This window comes from Aspergillus ruber (assembly GCF_000600275.1).
Source record: "Aspergillus ruber CBS 135680 unplaced genomic scaffold scaffold00021, whole genome shotgun sequence".
Lineage (NCBI taxonomy): Eukaryota > Fungi > Ascomycota > Eurotiomycetes > Eurotiales > Aspergillaceae > Aspergillus > Aspergillus ruber.
The window spans coordinates 189,821-202,401 of NW_024467317.1; the positions used below are offsets into that span (position 1 = coordinate 189,821).

At 47.8% G+C, this 12,581-nt stretch overlaps 5 protein-coding genes across 5 annotated transcripts in view; 3 read left to right on the plus strand and 2 right to left on the minus strand.

Moving 5' to 3' along the window:
- Positions 1-1,314: 1,314 nt before the first annotated feature.
- EURHEDRAFT_404236 (uncharacterized protein) lies at positions 1,315-2,643 on the plus strand (the record flags this gene model as incomplete). The annotated part of the gene is made up of 1 exon (XM_040780295.1): positions 1,315-2,643. The coding sequence occupies one exon, from the start codon at positions 1,315-1,317 to the stop codon at positions 2,641-2,643; it is 1,329 nt and encodes a 442-aa protein (XP_040637152.1).
- A 1,968-nt stretch (positions 2,644-4,611) lies between these two features.
- Positions 4,612-5,310, minus strand: EURHEDRAFT_414279 (uncharacterized protein). Its single transcript, XM_040782383.1, has one exon. The coding sequence runs from the start codon at positions 5,288-5,290 to the stop codon at positions 5,060-5,062; it is 231 nt and encodes a 76-aa protein (XP_040637153.1). The 5' UTR covers positions 5,291-5,310; the 3' UTR covers positions 4,612-5,059.
- A 201-nt stretch (positions 5,311-5,511) lies between these two features.
- On the plus strand, positions 5,512-8,030 carry EURHEDRAFT_379179 (uncharacterized protein; the record flags this gene model as incomplete). The annotated part of the gene is made up of 4 exons (XM_040779142.1): positions 5,512-5,587; positions 5,656-7,097; positions 7,148-7,256; positions 7,312-8,030. 4 exons carry the CDS (start codon positions 5,512-5,514, stop codon positions 8,028-8,030), a joined length of 2,346 nt encoding a protein of 781 aa, XP_040637154.1.
- Positions 8,031-8,620: 590 nt separating this feature from the next.
- On the plus strand, positions 8,621-9,946 carry EURHEDRAFT_482567 (translation initiation factor 6). Its single transcript, XM_040785521.1, has 5 exons — positions 8,621-8,867; positions 8,926-8,997; positions 9,051-9,137; positions 9,197-9,385; positions 9,450-9,946. Exons 1-5 carry the CDS (start codon positions 8,833-8,835, stop codon positions 9,808-9,810), a joined length of 744 nt encoding a protein of 247 aa, XP_040637155.1. The 5' UTR covers positions 8,621-8,832; the 3' UTR covers positions 9,811-9,946.
- A 252-nt stretch (positions 9,947-10,198) lies between these two features.
- The window catches only part of set2 (SET and WW domain protein), a gene marked incomplete at both ends in the record, with an annotated part of 9,470 nt that continues 7,087 nt past the window's right edge, over positions 10,199-12,581 (minus strand). The window contains 3 exons of the mRNA XM_040786508.1: positions 10,199-10,687; positions 10,749-10,829; positions 10,882-12,482. Coding sequence (XP_040637156.1) covers positions 10,199-10,687; positions 10,749-10,829; positions 10,882-12,482 — 2,171 coding nt within the window. The remainder of the gene's footprint in view (positions 10,688-10,748; positions 10,830-10,881; positions 12,483-12,581) is intronic.

Below are 12,581 nucleotides of genomic sequence, written 5' to 3' on the forward strand. Positions count from 1 at the left end.
GATGATGAACGAATGGACATGATGCTGGCAGAAACAAGGCGGTGACTACACCAGCCACACTTCGCTAAGCCGCGCCACAATTTAGATAATCAATTATTTATCCCTACGAGCACGGAATCCCCGTACATATTCCTTTTAATATATTTAATATGGAAACGAATATTTGATGTAGACTAACCGAGTCAGCTCGATAGTCTAGATCAAGGACATAGTAACGCTCGCAGAGTAAGAGAGGGAGGGAGGGAGGCGGAAAGACATCTCCGGGCTGTGCATTGCACCGCTCTCTACATCCTGACAATATATCTATCACCAGGAATCAACAGATAAACCAATCATGTACAGATGTTTCTTTTGCAGGTTAATTCCTTGTCTTGACTCTGTCCGTGTACCTGCATGTCTATTTGGTTCGTTCCGGACTATCGGTCCTCTCCGGATTCTTCACTCCCATCGTCAATTCCCCTATGATGCATCACATCGGCCACTGGACTCATCCTACCAGCTAAACTATTGCCATGGAACAGATAAGGTACTTCTGTTCTGATTCACTAGTGCTGGTTCGATTTATCGGATCTCGAAGATCGTACAGACGATAAATAGAATTGGAACCTTGACAAATTGCTGTGTTCGTGATGTGTTCCATGCAAGTACTGCCTGGTTTTTATCGGAACTTATGGAACTGGAGGATGATGCCAGCGCCCCCTGGCCCTTGGGATCTCATCAATCTGAGATTTACATGAGTCGCGATGCTTCGAGGCAGTCCAAGTGAAAATGGATACGGCCATTATGCGGGATTATGATTGGAAGTGAAGCACAATTGAAGTCACACAGCATCCAGTCCTAATCATCATACAGGCTGCCTTGTCCTCATTACAGAAATTGCTATAAACTCTGACCAGTTTTATGGAAGGATGGATCAAGATCCGGGTGATGATCCTGGACGCTGCCATGATCGGTCCGGGACGATTGGCATCTATCATCCAACGATTTCATGCATCTCACATGGATGGCGTTGCGGAACCCTTTCCCCGTTTCCACTGAGTCAACTTTTTCCAGGTAGATGCATTTTATTCAGGAAAAATTGGAGCCATGCGAAGTATTAATTGTTGGCAGTTCCCGTTGCAATTCCGGTCCTACTACACATTCATCCCTCCTCCACATCAATCATTACGGTTATGACTCTTGTTTGTACATGTCTTCAGCTCTTATGACTTTTAAATTAAGCATTGCTATCGTTTTACTCTTTATTTTGCCTTTTTGGATACTCATTATACGCATACCCCTTTAGACAAACCATATCCAGATTATCCTACCAGTATGCATACAACCGTGGGTTACTCCTTAGGAGGCACTGCTATTGCCCTTACTGTTATCGCTACCATCCTCGATGGCGTATGCTACGCCTGGACCAGATCCTCTTTTGAGTTAGCCGTACTCAGTCTCAGCGTAGTTGGCTGCGTTGTGCTGGCCCTACTGCTCGTGATCCAAACACAGCATCCCAGAACTAAAACAAAAAATGGGTCGTGGGGGACCTGGCAACACACTGTTCACATTCTAATCGTCGCCTACCTCCTCCTAGCGGCGGGGACCACAGCCGGCATAATCGCAAAGAGTCTGACGACGGCGCAGGCCCAGGCACAGTTCATTACTCGCAATATCTTTTGGGCCTTTTCAGTTATTGCGCAAGCTATCTCTTGCGGATTTCACTTAGTCCCCAGGGCAAGGCAACAAGATGAGGAGAATACCCACAGTTGGCCACGTCCGCTGTCCCATGAGCTCGAGAGGCTGGATGAACGTCATTCGGACGAAAGGACACAAGAGCGCTCGGACTCACCATCGCTCTCGATTACAGTTGAATCCAACCGACCGTCATTGTCTCTCAATCCTAAGACGAGCACTGATGGACTGGCGCCTGTGCGGCCATGCATGTCAAATGTGGTCACGCGCGTATCTAGTCGGTATTCAGGCAAGACACTCTTCCAGCAGGACTCGAAGCACGAGTCGATCGATCTGCATGCAGGAGTTATGTCGTCGCCTTCCAAGCCTGATGTTTCTGAGGGTCGTGACACCTGCAGCGTGGCCGACCAAGAACATCAGTCCACTACCACTACTACGGCCTCTACTTCCAATCCAGCACCAAAACGGACTGACTCAGATGTGAGATCCATGGATAGTCTCCTGATCCTCCCATCTCCACCTTCACCCACAGAACCCTCAGTCAACCTAGAGTCTATCGCGACAACCAGCATGAGACCACATCCCCCGAAACTTATTCTCCCTTCCAATGAGAAGAACATTCATCCACTCTTCCGCTCTGATAGCCCATCGCCACCCCCGACACCAATGCCAGGGACGATAGTCAAAGCATCACCTGTGGCCGGGACGACCATCTCTGCAAGGACACTGAGCCGCGTACGATCGTCCAACTCGCTGCGGGTAAGCAATAACGGGCGTTCTCATTCACCATTATTATTGGAGAGGATGGGCACGGCTGAGGAGGGTGAGATGTCTTCTTCCTGTCCGCCGTCCCTTTCGTCATCAAAATCAAAACCCATGCCGGGGATCATCATGGCGGGAGATCTGCGGAAGAGTATGTTGCAGTATGAGAAGAAGTATGATTTGAACGAATCGCCGCTTGAGAATTGATTTAATTTCCTTTGTTGCTTATTTATTTGTTTTTTTCTTTGTGTCTCGTCTTTTGAGCAAGGAGTTGGATAATGGGCATGGTTTTATTCCCCGAACATATAGCGATTTTGGTAAAGAAAGTAATACAAAACTATCCATGACTGACCACCATACATCATTTGATGCCTGCAGTAAGCTCGAATGTATGTTTATTGTATATAAAATATAGCTCATCGGAATGAATAAGGACTCCATATAAGTTTTAATCTATAGAGCTGTTGCTGCTTTGTCAGTAGCCAAGAAACACAACTGGTCAAGCAGTCATTGTGCATTCCAGTCATCTAGAATTCGCTCCTTACTATAGTCTAACTTCTTCAGAATAAAAGCCTCCATTACCTCCCTATCCACGTTATCAAGTAGTCCCATTCTCTCATCACTATAGAGCAGCGAGTCGCGTTGGTATAGCGCTATATCACCACCAGAGAACTTTGCATTCATCATTGACCACATGGAATCAAAGACCTAACTTTCGCGCACGCCATAGTTGACCCAGAAACCATCGCAATCCTAAATTTCCCGCATTTTCCCAAAAAGTCGCTGCTCCTCCATCAAGTTACCGACGGCGATAGCAATGCCTCCTGACACTTGAGCACCCGAAGAAAGGTATCGAGGCATAGCTAATAGGTTTTTATCCAATCTGGTTTTCCGCATGGCCAATCTTCAGACATGTCCAATAGTAGCCACCAGGACGGGCTGTTGGTGAATTCTATAGGAGCGGCATATGTGAATTCTCAATCAATTACTGCAGTTATTTTCATTTTATCATAAGGAGAACGTTGGTAGGACAGAGGTCATCGCAAAAAGCGTGAATGGGTCAGAGTCAAGCGTAGTAGGATTTTGTAGACGGGACTCTTCTGTCAGTTTATGGAATAACATTCTGGCAACGTACTTGGAGTAGCAGTCCTCTTCTGAATCAAAAGCGTTATTCCGTTGGGTTTCCAAATGCATTCAATATGTCTTGGCCAAGCTTTGGTAGTACAATGAAGCAGCGGCGAAGGTCGAGTGTGGGAGCAACCTGGGAGGGAGGTTCCCCAGCTGAACGAGCTCGTTTATGTTCATGGTCCATGGCCGGTGGTTGATACTCCAATCGTCATTTACATATCTGGCTAGCGAATCTTCTCAAAAGATGGCACGCATGCTCCACGTGACCCATAAGAATAAACGGACCTAGTTCTGCAGAACTCTCATCGCCCATGTCATAGTGAATAACGGTAGGCACAGGGGTTTCGTGTTTTGTTTCAGGAAGGTTATAACCGCAATCTCATTCCGCACCTTTTCCCTCTGAAAACACCACTCCACCAGGAACTGGAAAGTGTAGGAGAGAAGAGAGTCCATCTTTAAGGATCATTCGGAAACATAAGTTGAACGCTCCACACCTTCTATCCGGACATGGTCAACGGGTCGACTCTCGGATCGGTACCTGCCATGAAATTTATGACTGCCAGAAGCACATGAGGCTTGGTGACCTTATTTTTCTTGAAATGATTGAATACTTTGTCGTTTTGTTCCCAAGCGACATCATCATAATCCATTCTCATGATGGCGATTGGACGATAAGGGGGAGGAAAGGAAGAATAGGTTAAGGGAATGTGCTGCGATAAAAGACGAAGATTACTGACTAACCAAGGCTTATAATTCTCGAGTATTGATGCCCATTCTTTGTTTGATGGCTGACGCATATGCACATTTGTACAGGGGTATACTAGAACCTTGTAGTCAGACGTCCAATGAAAAAAGCTAGATTGCCTCAGGATAGTGTGGATGATTGAGTTGAGAGAATACTCGATTGTACAGATTGCACTAAGATTTTACCACGCAAAAAATTAGACAGAGATTTGTGATGCGATGTTGTCCATGCAAACATTGCTTAACCACTGTTACTACTACTGTTCCGGATGAACGACACGACTCCCACCACATTGACGCTAACCTTCATTTCCCTACTCTGTTTTTATTTTATCTTTTATTTTACTCCTCTTCTTTACATTTTCATTTCTTGCTTCTTTGATATCCCTCTTTTCTATTTCACATATTATACTCCTTTCAACTGCGGCGTTACTGACGGCGGCTGATCCACTTGGCCGAACCTCGTTTTTTACTTGGCTCGAGTCTTTTCTTATTTCGCGGATTTCTATTGTACTTCGCCTTCATTCATTGCCTCTCTAAAAAGCGTTCCTATACAATACTAGGTGAGTTCTTTGCTTTTATTTTATAGTATACTCTCTTGTACTCTTCTCTCTTTCCCTATTTCCATTGTATTTGATGCTCATCTCCCTTTTGCACGCGCGTTTCCGTTCTCTACTCGGCGCTGTACATCTTTTCGTCGCATAGCATCCCGACCTTTTCTCTTCTTTCCCTTCTCTTCTTCCGTTTGCTATCATTCGCATGAATCTATTTTGTATGATTGAGTCTCTTCTACATTGCTTTTCCTTCTCTTTTCTCCCTGTTTTCCGTTTTTCACTACTCTCTGTATGTCTTCCTCTGTTAGCTTTTCAATCCCCTCAATGCGTTCTTCCTGGCTCTTTTCTTCCTGGCTATTTCTTACTGCGTGTGTATAAACCTCAAAAACTCTCTGTAATACATTGATTTGTATCTCTGTGTTTGTCATCTCCTCTTACCAAGTCCGGCCTGCCGTGTGTATACTACACTGGCTTTTACTACATCTTTTTCGCGCCGGTCTCGTGACTTCTGTACACTCTCTATTCCCGTCGACTACTTCCTCTCTCTCTCTCTCTTTTCGTGTTCTCGTCTTTCTCTTCTCTGTCTTTCTTAATTACCCCCATAAATAACCTCTGCGAACACCGACTAATCCTTATTCTCAGCATCGCAATGGCAGGTGCCAAGCGGAAGCTTGACACCGCTCATGCTCCAGCTGCTTCCGAAGGGGCTTCACAATCCGCAAACAGTAACATTTCCTTTCCATTTTTGTTCTCTCTTTCGTCAATACATGTATACAATGCTAATCTTCAGTAGATGCTCAAAATGTTCGCGTCACCAGAAGAAGCGCGGCTTCGCAGGCAAATCGCGATCCGCGTGGCAACGACAGGAACCATAACAATAGCACTACTACCTCTTCAACCAGTAATAACAATAACAGCAACACTCCTGCTCGTCGGTCACGCATCGTCAAACTAAACACTCGTGGTGCGCTGGCAAATAATGCCAATGCTAATCCAATTAATGCACGCGAGACTCGTACTTCTCGAGGACGAGCCATAGCTCTCTCATCTTCGCAGCAGTTGGAACCAGGTGCTTCTGCTCCTTCCCAAGGCCCTGAAACTCCCCGGATGAAGCGTATGAAGCGTGGCTCGGTAGTTGAGGAAACCCCTCGAACTACGAGGCAGTCCGCCAGAATCAGGGCCCTGGGGCCCAACCCACATGCCTCTTTTGATGAAGCTGTGGAAGGAAATCCTTTAGAGCCTAGTCCAACGAAGGCTTCGAGTAGCAGAAACAAGGCTGAAGATACAGACGATGCTGCTACTGCAGCCATCACAAAATCTCCGTCCCCTGACGAGGCGGACATCTCCAAAGAATCCAAAATTGGAGACACAGATGCTCCGGAGGACCCAATAATCGAATTGAATCCCGCCGAAGAAACATTAGACGCCAATCTAAACAACGATGGTGCGTCGACTAATGCGCAGCAAGAGATACCCCCACCATCGCCCAGTCCATCTCAAAAGGAGCGCAATTCCCCAGCAGCGGAAGCCAATGCTTTCACTAGACCAGCAGATGTCTCTCCAACAGCTTCAGAAAAGAAGCCCAAGCTTGAAGAAGCTGACCTAGATCGCGCATTAGAACAGCAACTACAAAATGGCACGGCAGAGAAACATGATTCACTGTCTCACGCGGATGCCACGGAGGAATCTAGAGCGGATGACGAATCACGTCAGATTACCGATGCTGAGGAATCTATCGTTTCAAATGGAATGGGATCTACTACCAGACCAACAACCGTCAAAGGGCGCCAGGCAGCGCGCATTGTTAGGGGTCGGGCCAAGGGTAAAGGTCGTCCAAAGGGCAAGGGACCAGCTGCTCGCCGTGCTGCAGCCGCTGCAGCCGCAGGACGTGACCGACAGATGGAAAGTCCGGAGTTAAGGCCTGAACGCTCTCCATCCCCCTTTGCCGCCGCGCGGAAGTTATTGGACCGCAAGTTGGAGCTGGACCGCGCATTCAAGAAAGTGGCAGCCGCACAGAGATTGGCTTTGCATGTGATGGCCGTTCGAACAGAAAATCAACTGGCCCGTGACAAGAATGCTCATCAAAAGGTGCCCGAGTTTGAAAAGCTCGAAGCGATTCTGACAGCATACCGCCAAAAAAGGCAAGACATTCTGCGTCACGAATATGAATTCCGAGTTGAGCAGGAGAATATCTTGTTCGCCTCTGAACAAGATCGCCTTGAGCAAAAGTTTCACGTAAGCTGGGCAACTTTATGTGTGAGATTTACGAGGACTAACAATGATAGGCATCTGCCCGCAATATCAAAGAGGAGCACTTTCTTGCCGCGCAAGGTGACTACATGGCTTTTGTGGAGGGCCGTCGTGCTGCAGAAGATGATGAACACACGGAGGCAAGTCTCTTGTATATACTGTTAAGGTGTTATAAAATGCTAATGACGCCTTTAGACAGATGGTTCAGAAACAGAGCAGTACAAGAGGCCAGTCGCTCCGCCCACCAGGGAGTTCATACGGGGTTTCAATTCAAACCACGTGAGAGAACCTGCTGGAGCGGCAGCTTATGAACGAGCCGACAAGGGATGGGAGCAGTTCGTTCAACGCGTGAGACTAGGCGAAGATATTGACCCACAGATGAAGGAGATGCGGGAGACCCATGGACCTGAACCCACTAATCAACCAGCATATGGAACATTAGAGATGTTGCTAGAGGCGACTAATGCTATCGCCAACCAGCCCATACCTGAAATCTCTGCTCCTGCTCAAACCGCGTCCGAGATGCCGGCTATGGCTTTGTCCGCACTTGCCGATGTGGCTTCTAGCGAGGTCCCAATTAGGACCCCGCGGCCATCCATGCTTCGTACGCTCCTCCCACAACCAATGGCGGATCCACGGCCCTACATGCTACCACGACCGGGACACCATCCTTTACCGTCGCAACCGGGGCCGGCGCGGCAACAACCCCGTCCTCTCTTGCCAGCTGGTCAGCAGATCCCGTCGATCAATGAGCAATTAGGTCTTCCAGACCCTTTTGTTCCTGGCGGCGGGCCTCCTCAGCTTCCACCTCCTCCAGGGTCTAATTTCCAGCGACCCCCACCGCCGGGTTTTCTGCAGAGTAATCCGCTTTATTTCCCGCCTCCGCATCACCCATCGGGACCTCGTCCTCCATATTAGGATACTTGCGCTTAAACAGTGCGCTTAGGGTCCGGGTTAAGTCTGACATGCTAAAAGCCATGGTGTGGTGCTAACAACGGACAAAACAGGATTCGAAATCGGATACCTTGTTCCAATTGACTCCATTCTCTTTCGAAATCACGAGTACCACGTTCCATCCGGGGTGGACCTTTTGCTATTCTCTCTTTTCCAATTGATATTTCTGATCTACTACAATTGTATTACTGGGACTTGGTTAGGCGTTCTTTGGCACTTTCTTTCCGTTTTGTGTGCATATCGAGCCCATGTCTAGTGATTGGTTACCTTTTGCTTTTTTTTTTTTTTTTTTTTCCTTGTCTGGAGCCGGAATGGTCCTGTATGATTGTTATTCTTGTTGCTGTTGTGCTCGCATTGTCAGCCTTGTATATTACCCTATAATGGATTGCAAATACCAGTACAGAGTACTCCATAGTCGTAGTGACTCAATTGACTGTCTCCATCAATGACTCCGAATGACTCATGTGACTCCTCTTCCTGATCGGGTTTAGTTCCCCTCGGTGGGGCAAAAATGATTTCAGTCCTGTTCTTTTTTTACGGTCCGTATTTGACCTCTTCAGCTCGTCTACCGCTTGAATTGGATCTTTTATATTGAACATAGAGATTTCCTATTACTCTCACTGTTGCTGTATACTACTGCCTCGAGCGACAGCGCACACACAAGAACCGGTTGACCAGCTCCACCTTGCATGAACGAGCAAGAGCTTCCTTCTATACCCCGATTGATCCAGTCCAATTCGAACGAAGAAACGAACAGATCGAAATAATGTCTGTCCGCGCACAATTTGAGAACTCGAACGAGTAGGTTACCATATTAAGGATTTGTGTTTACAGGGAGGATTGTGCTGATAATTGGTAGGGTCGGTGTCTTCTCTAGACTTACCAACTCGTACGCGCTTGTCGCTGTTGGTGCTTCGGAGAACTTTTACAGGTATTCACGCTCCCTTCTAGAGAGGAGTTTATGAACGAGGCTAATAGAAACAGTGTCTTCGAAGCCGAACTTCAGGATGTTATCCCCATCTGCCACGCTACGATCGCCGGTACCCGGATTATCGGCCGTCTAACAGCTGGGTACGTCTTTTCCCGTCGAAAACACGAACTCAAGAAAAAAGATGTTAATATATGAATAGAAATCGCAATGGCCTCCTTGTCCCCACAACAACCACAGACCAAGAACTGCAGCATCTGCGGAATACTCTTCCCGATCACGTTAAGATCCAACGGATAGAAGAGCGTCTCTCGGCATTGGGAAATGTCATATGCTGCAATGACCATGTTGCCCTTGTGCACCCGGATATTGAGCGTGAGACTGAGGAAATGTGCGCCCCTCTCCCTTTTCTACTCCGTTTTGTGCTATGAAGAAGATGGATGCTAATTGAGTAGAATCGCCGACGTTCTTGGTGTTGAAGTCTTCCGCCAGACCATTGCCGACAACGTCCTGACAGGCTCCTACATGGCCCTTTCCAACCAAGGCGGTATCGTCCACCCCAAGACCTCTATCCGTGACCAGGATGAACTTTCTTCCTTGCTGCAGGTGCCCCTTGTCGCTGGTAGTGTGAATCGTGGTAGCCCCGTTGTTGGTGCTGGGATGGTCGTTAACGACTGGTTGGCCGTGACTGGTCTCGATACTACTGCGACGGAGCTGAGTGTTGTTGAGAGTGTGTTCCGGTTGGGTGAAATGGGTCCCCGTGGCGTGGGTATGGGCGAGGCGAATAAGGAGAGTATCGTGGAGAGTTTCTACTAGATTTCTTCTAACTCTTTCTCTTTTTGTTCATGCATTCTGTCTTTTAACGGGGAATATCATTAACGCATTCATGTCTTGTCTACAATTCAAGAAGTAGATAGAGCAATGAGCATCACGTCTGGATATGAGATTGGGGACCATGAGTAATAATAGTAGTATAATATAAGTTAAATTATAGATATCGTAGTAAGACTCCGTACCTTCTAGACACCGGCTAGTTATACAATATAAATCCATCCCAGACATGGAATAACAAACCATGTAAATGCAAATGCGCAACCCAGGGGTATTCGAGCAATGTACCATCACAAAATCGAAACATACCAATGCGACAAAAGATTAACAAAATATGACGTGTTTCAAATTTTCAAACTCCACTCAATATCAATCAACTCTGCTCTGCTGGAATCGGTGGAGGTGGCGGCGGAGTAGGAGCAGCTTGTACTGCCTCCTTGTCCGTTGGCGTGGACTCTGCTTGTCCAGGGCTCATCGGCGGCGGCGGCGGCGGTGGTGGTGTAGAGGAACGCTGTCGTTTCGAGGGTGAAGGACTCCGTTTCCCGTCCTCTTTCTCGGGGTCGTCGTCTCGCTTTCGCTTCAACGATGACCCTGGTGTCTCGGTCTCTTCGCCAGTATCTTTGCCGCCTTCGTCATCGGACATCTTTACGTCGACACCTTCATCGCTTTCGCCGTTGGCTGTGTCACCGACTTCCTTGGTGCCCTTACCGGCCTTCTTCTCGTGCTCTCGATGCTTCACAACTGCCTTCTCAAAATACTCCTTGCAGTAGTTCCTGACTTTTTTCTGTTGTTTGTCACTAATCGCCGTTGGATCTTCGACCCGGTTGTTCTTGAAATCCGAGTTCACAAGTTTCTTCGCGACCTTTCAAAAACTTGTCAGTATATAAATGAGCCAGTCAATATTCCAGGTACTCAACACTCACGTCTTTTGCATGCCGCTTCAAATCATCCCTTGGAAGCTTGTGTTTGAACTTATCAACAACATACTTGATATGGGGAAACAACTAGGGACGAATTAGTCTAGCAACATTTTTCCCGATGTAAATAATAACTTACCGTATTTTCATAAAGCTTCTTCTGCTTCTCCTCGCTGTAGCCCTTCCACTTTGACAATCCTTCTTTCCCCTCGGGCGTGAGCTTCGATGTCTGCGGCGTACCAGGTGTGGTAGTCTTCTCCTTGGGAGTATCTTCTTTGGCATTCACGATACCATCGATTATATCCTGCAATGCCTTGTCTTTCGATTCCTTTGGAGGCGGAGGAGGTTGAGGAGCAGGTGTGGTTGGCCGTGTCCATGTTGTGTCTCCACGGGCAGAGTAGTAGTATGTCCGGCCATTGGATTCGGCCGTAAACCATCCAGGAGGCAGAGGGTTGGGTTGACGGCGAAATGGCCGCTGACGATGATGGTTTCTCGGACCGCGATCACCGCGGGGACCACGAGGTGCATCCAGGGACCGCGACCTGGACCGGGAACGTGATCTTGATCGTCGTCGCTCATCACGGGTAGTTTCTCGTCGTCCAAATTGGTTCATTGCTTGCGACGAGCTGTTGGGATCCCGTTTCATACGAGGGATGCGATAGCCCACTTCCAGCGTGGACCATGCCTGCAAAAGTGCGGCCGCATTCTTTTCCACCCTTTCATCCCCACAGGTCGTTAACGGTTGGATAGTAGACTCGATCTTGGAGTCAATGATCTTGTTTCGTGTAAGACGAGGAAACTTGTCCAAGATATCCATGATCTGCAGGGCCACATTGTGGTCATCCTTCCACATAGCGAGCTGCGAGTTCAGGATTTGGTAACCATGCATCTTCACAACACGATTGCGAACTCGCTCATCTTCACACCGTTGAATCCGTCCTAGCAATTTGACTGCAATCCACTTTTCTTGGCACTGCATCAATGCAGCCATGACCTTCGTAACCCCATTCTCCTCCAGAGATTTCGGTTGCACGCTGTCCACATACTCCTCATCAGCTTCGCCCATCTTCTTCTTACGCGGCCGCTTGGCGACGGCGGTGTCCCAGCCATCCGCATCATCAATACCCAGAGCCTCGATAGTTGCATTGGACAACTTCGTTGCACGTTCGGTTTGTGTCCGTCCTCCAATGAAGCCCGTACAATTAGGTTCTCCGCAGTAACAGGGTTGAGGGTCGGCTCCGTAGCGGTCAACGTTGTAGTTGAAAACGAGTTCCTCTCCAGCCTGAATAAAGCGTTCCGCGAAAATGCCCATTCGGAGCTTCTCTCCCACGACCCACTTATCGACATAGCAGTTGGGATTGCACGAATGATTGCAAAACCGACCCAAGTTACCCTTCTTTGTCGCATCAACAAATTCGCCCTTATTGAGGGACATGAAATAGAAATGCTTGATCCCCTCCTCATCGTACTGTCGCATGCGCCGCCGAAAATTCCCCTCGTTGATCACCTCTCCGATGTACTCGAAAATAAACTGGTGCGGTCGCAGGTCGGACTCAGCACGGAGGCCGAACCCTTTCTTGTCAGTTTTGATGACGGCCACATTCGCGTATTCTCTTCGCTGGAACCGTTGATTTTGGCATTCGGGGCCACAGCTGCAATCATTTACACATTCAATCTTGGTCGCGCGGTTGATACAATCCGAATCTTCACCACATGCATGGTTCTTGCCAACTGTCGGGTCTGAAGGTCATTGTTAGAATACGAAATAGGTAGGCTGTAGGAACAGTTTGAGATGACAAAAAGAAACAAAAGAAGAAGAAGAAGAAGAAGAAGAAAAAA